General features: G+C 59.2%; 1 protein-coding gene across 1 annotated transcript in view; it reads left to right on the plus strand.

The window, feature by feature from the left end:
- LOC104999745 (protein AHNAK2-like) overlaps window positions 1-500 on the plus strand; it is a 16,182-nt gene extending 15,682 nt beyond the window's left edge. Inside the window, exons 11-12 of the mRNA XM_010855329.1 lie at window positions 190-263; window positions 457-500. Coding sequence (XP_010853631.1) covers window positions 190-263; window positions 457-500 — 118 coding nt within the window. The remainder of the gene's footprint in view (window positions 1-189; window positions 264-456) is intronic.
- The last annotated feature ends 312 nt before the right edge of the window (window positions 501-812 follow it).

The raw sequence follows: 812 nt of genomic DNA on the forward strand, positions 1-812 counted from the left end.
TTCTGAGGCCAGGGCTTGGGGAGGACAGCCCTGGGTGTCCCCAGCACCCAGTAGGTCTGGAAGGTCTTCTCCAGGTCCTGGGCCAGGCGGCTGCAGTTGTAGATGACGGCACCGAGCTCCTTCACCTGTGGGCATCCGGCAGTGCTGCAGGGCGGGGGGTGCTGTGTGGGGCTGGGTGGACCCCCCCAGCCGGGCCAAGGCTGCCCGGCAGGCGCGCACCCCCACGGGGCAGCCAGTCTGCAGCAGCATCATGGAATCCACGTGTACAGGGGAGCTACAGGGAGGGGGCCCAGTGGGTCCTTGCTCTTCTTACACATTATGATCCAAGGCCAATACGTGTTCATTGCCAGAAAACAATAGAAAGCATCAGGGCCCAAAGAGAAACAGCTCGTTCTTCACTGCTAATCGACAACCGCTGCTGATGGCTGACGGCTAAAGCGCTGCTTCTCCTGAAAGGGTTCCTGCTTTGTCCGCATGGCCCCTTGGACAAGGTGACCTGACCGTGTTTCCAGGCGGGTAAGCGACCTTCTACAGCAGTGCCTTTAGAGTCCTGTAACCCTCCAGTACTCTTGCCTGGAAAACCCCATGGATGGAGGAGCCTGGTGGGCTGCAATCCATGGGGTCTCTGAGGGTCGGATACAACTGAGCGACTTCACTTTCACTTTTCACTTTCATGCATTGGAGAAGGAAATGGCAACCCACTCCAGTGTTCTTGCCTGGAGAATCCCAGGGACGGGGGAGCCTGGTGGGCTGCCGTCTATGGGGTCGCACAGAGTCGGACACGACTGAAGCGACTTAGCAGCAGCAACCAG

The sequence above is a fragment of the Bison bison genome, unplaced genomic scaffold (assembly GCF_000754665.1).
Source record: "Bison bison bison isolate TAMUID 2011002044 unplaced genomic scaffold, Bison_UMD1.0 scf7180017853735, whole genome shotgun sequence".
NCBI classification, from domain to species: domain Eukaryota; kingdom Metazoa; phylum Chordata; class Mammalia; order Artiodactyla; family Bovidae; genus Bison; species Bison bison.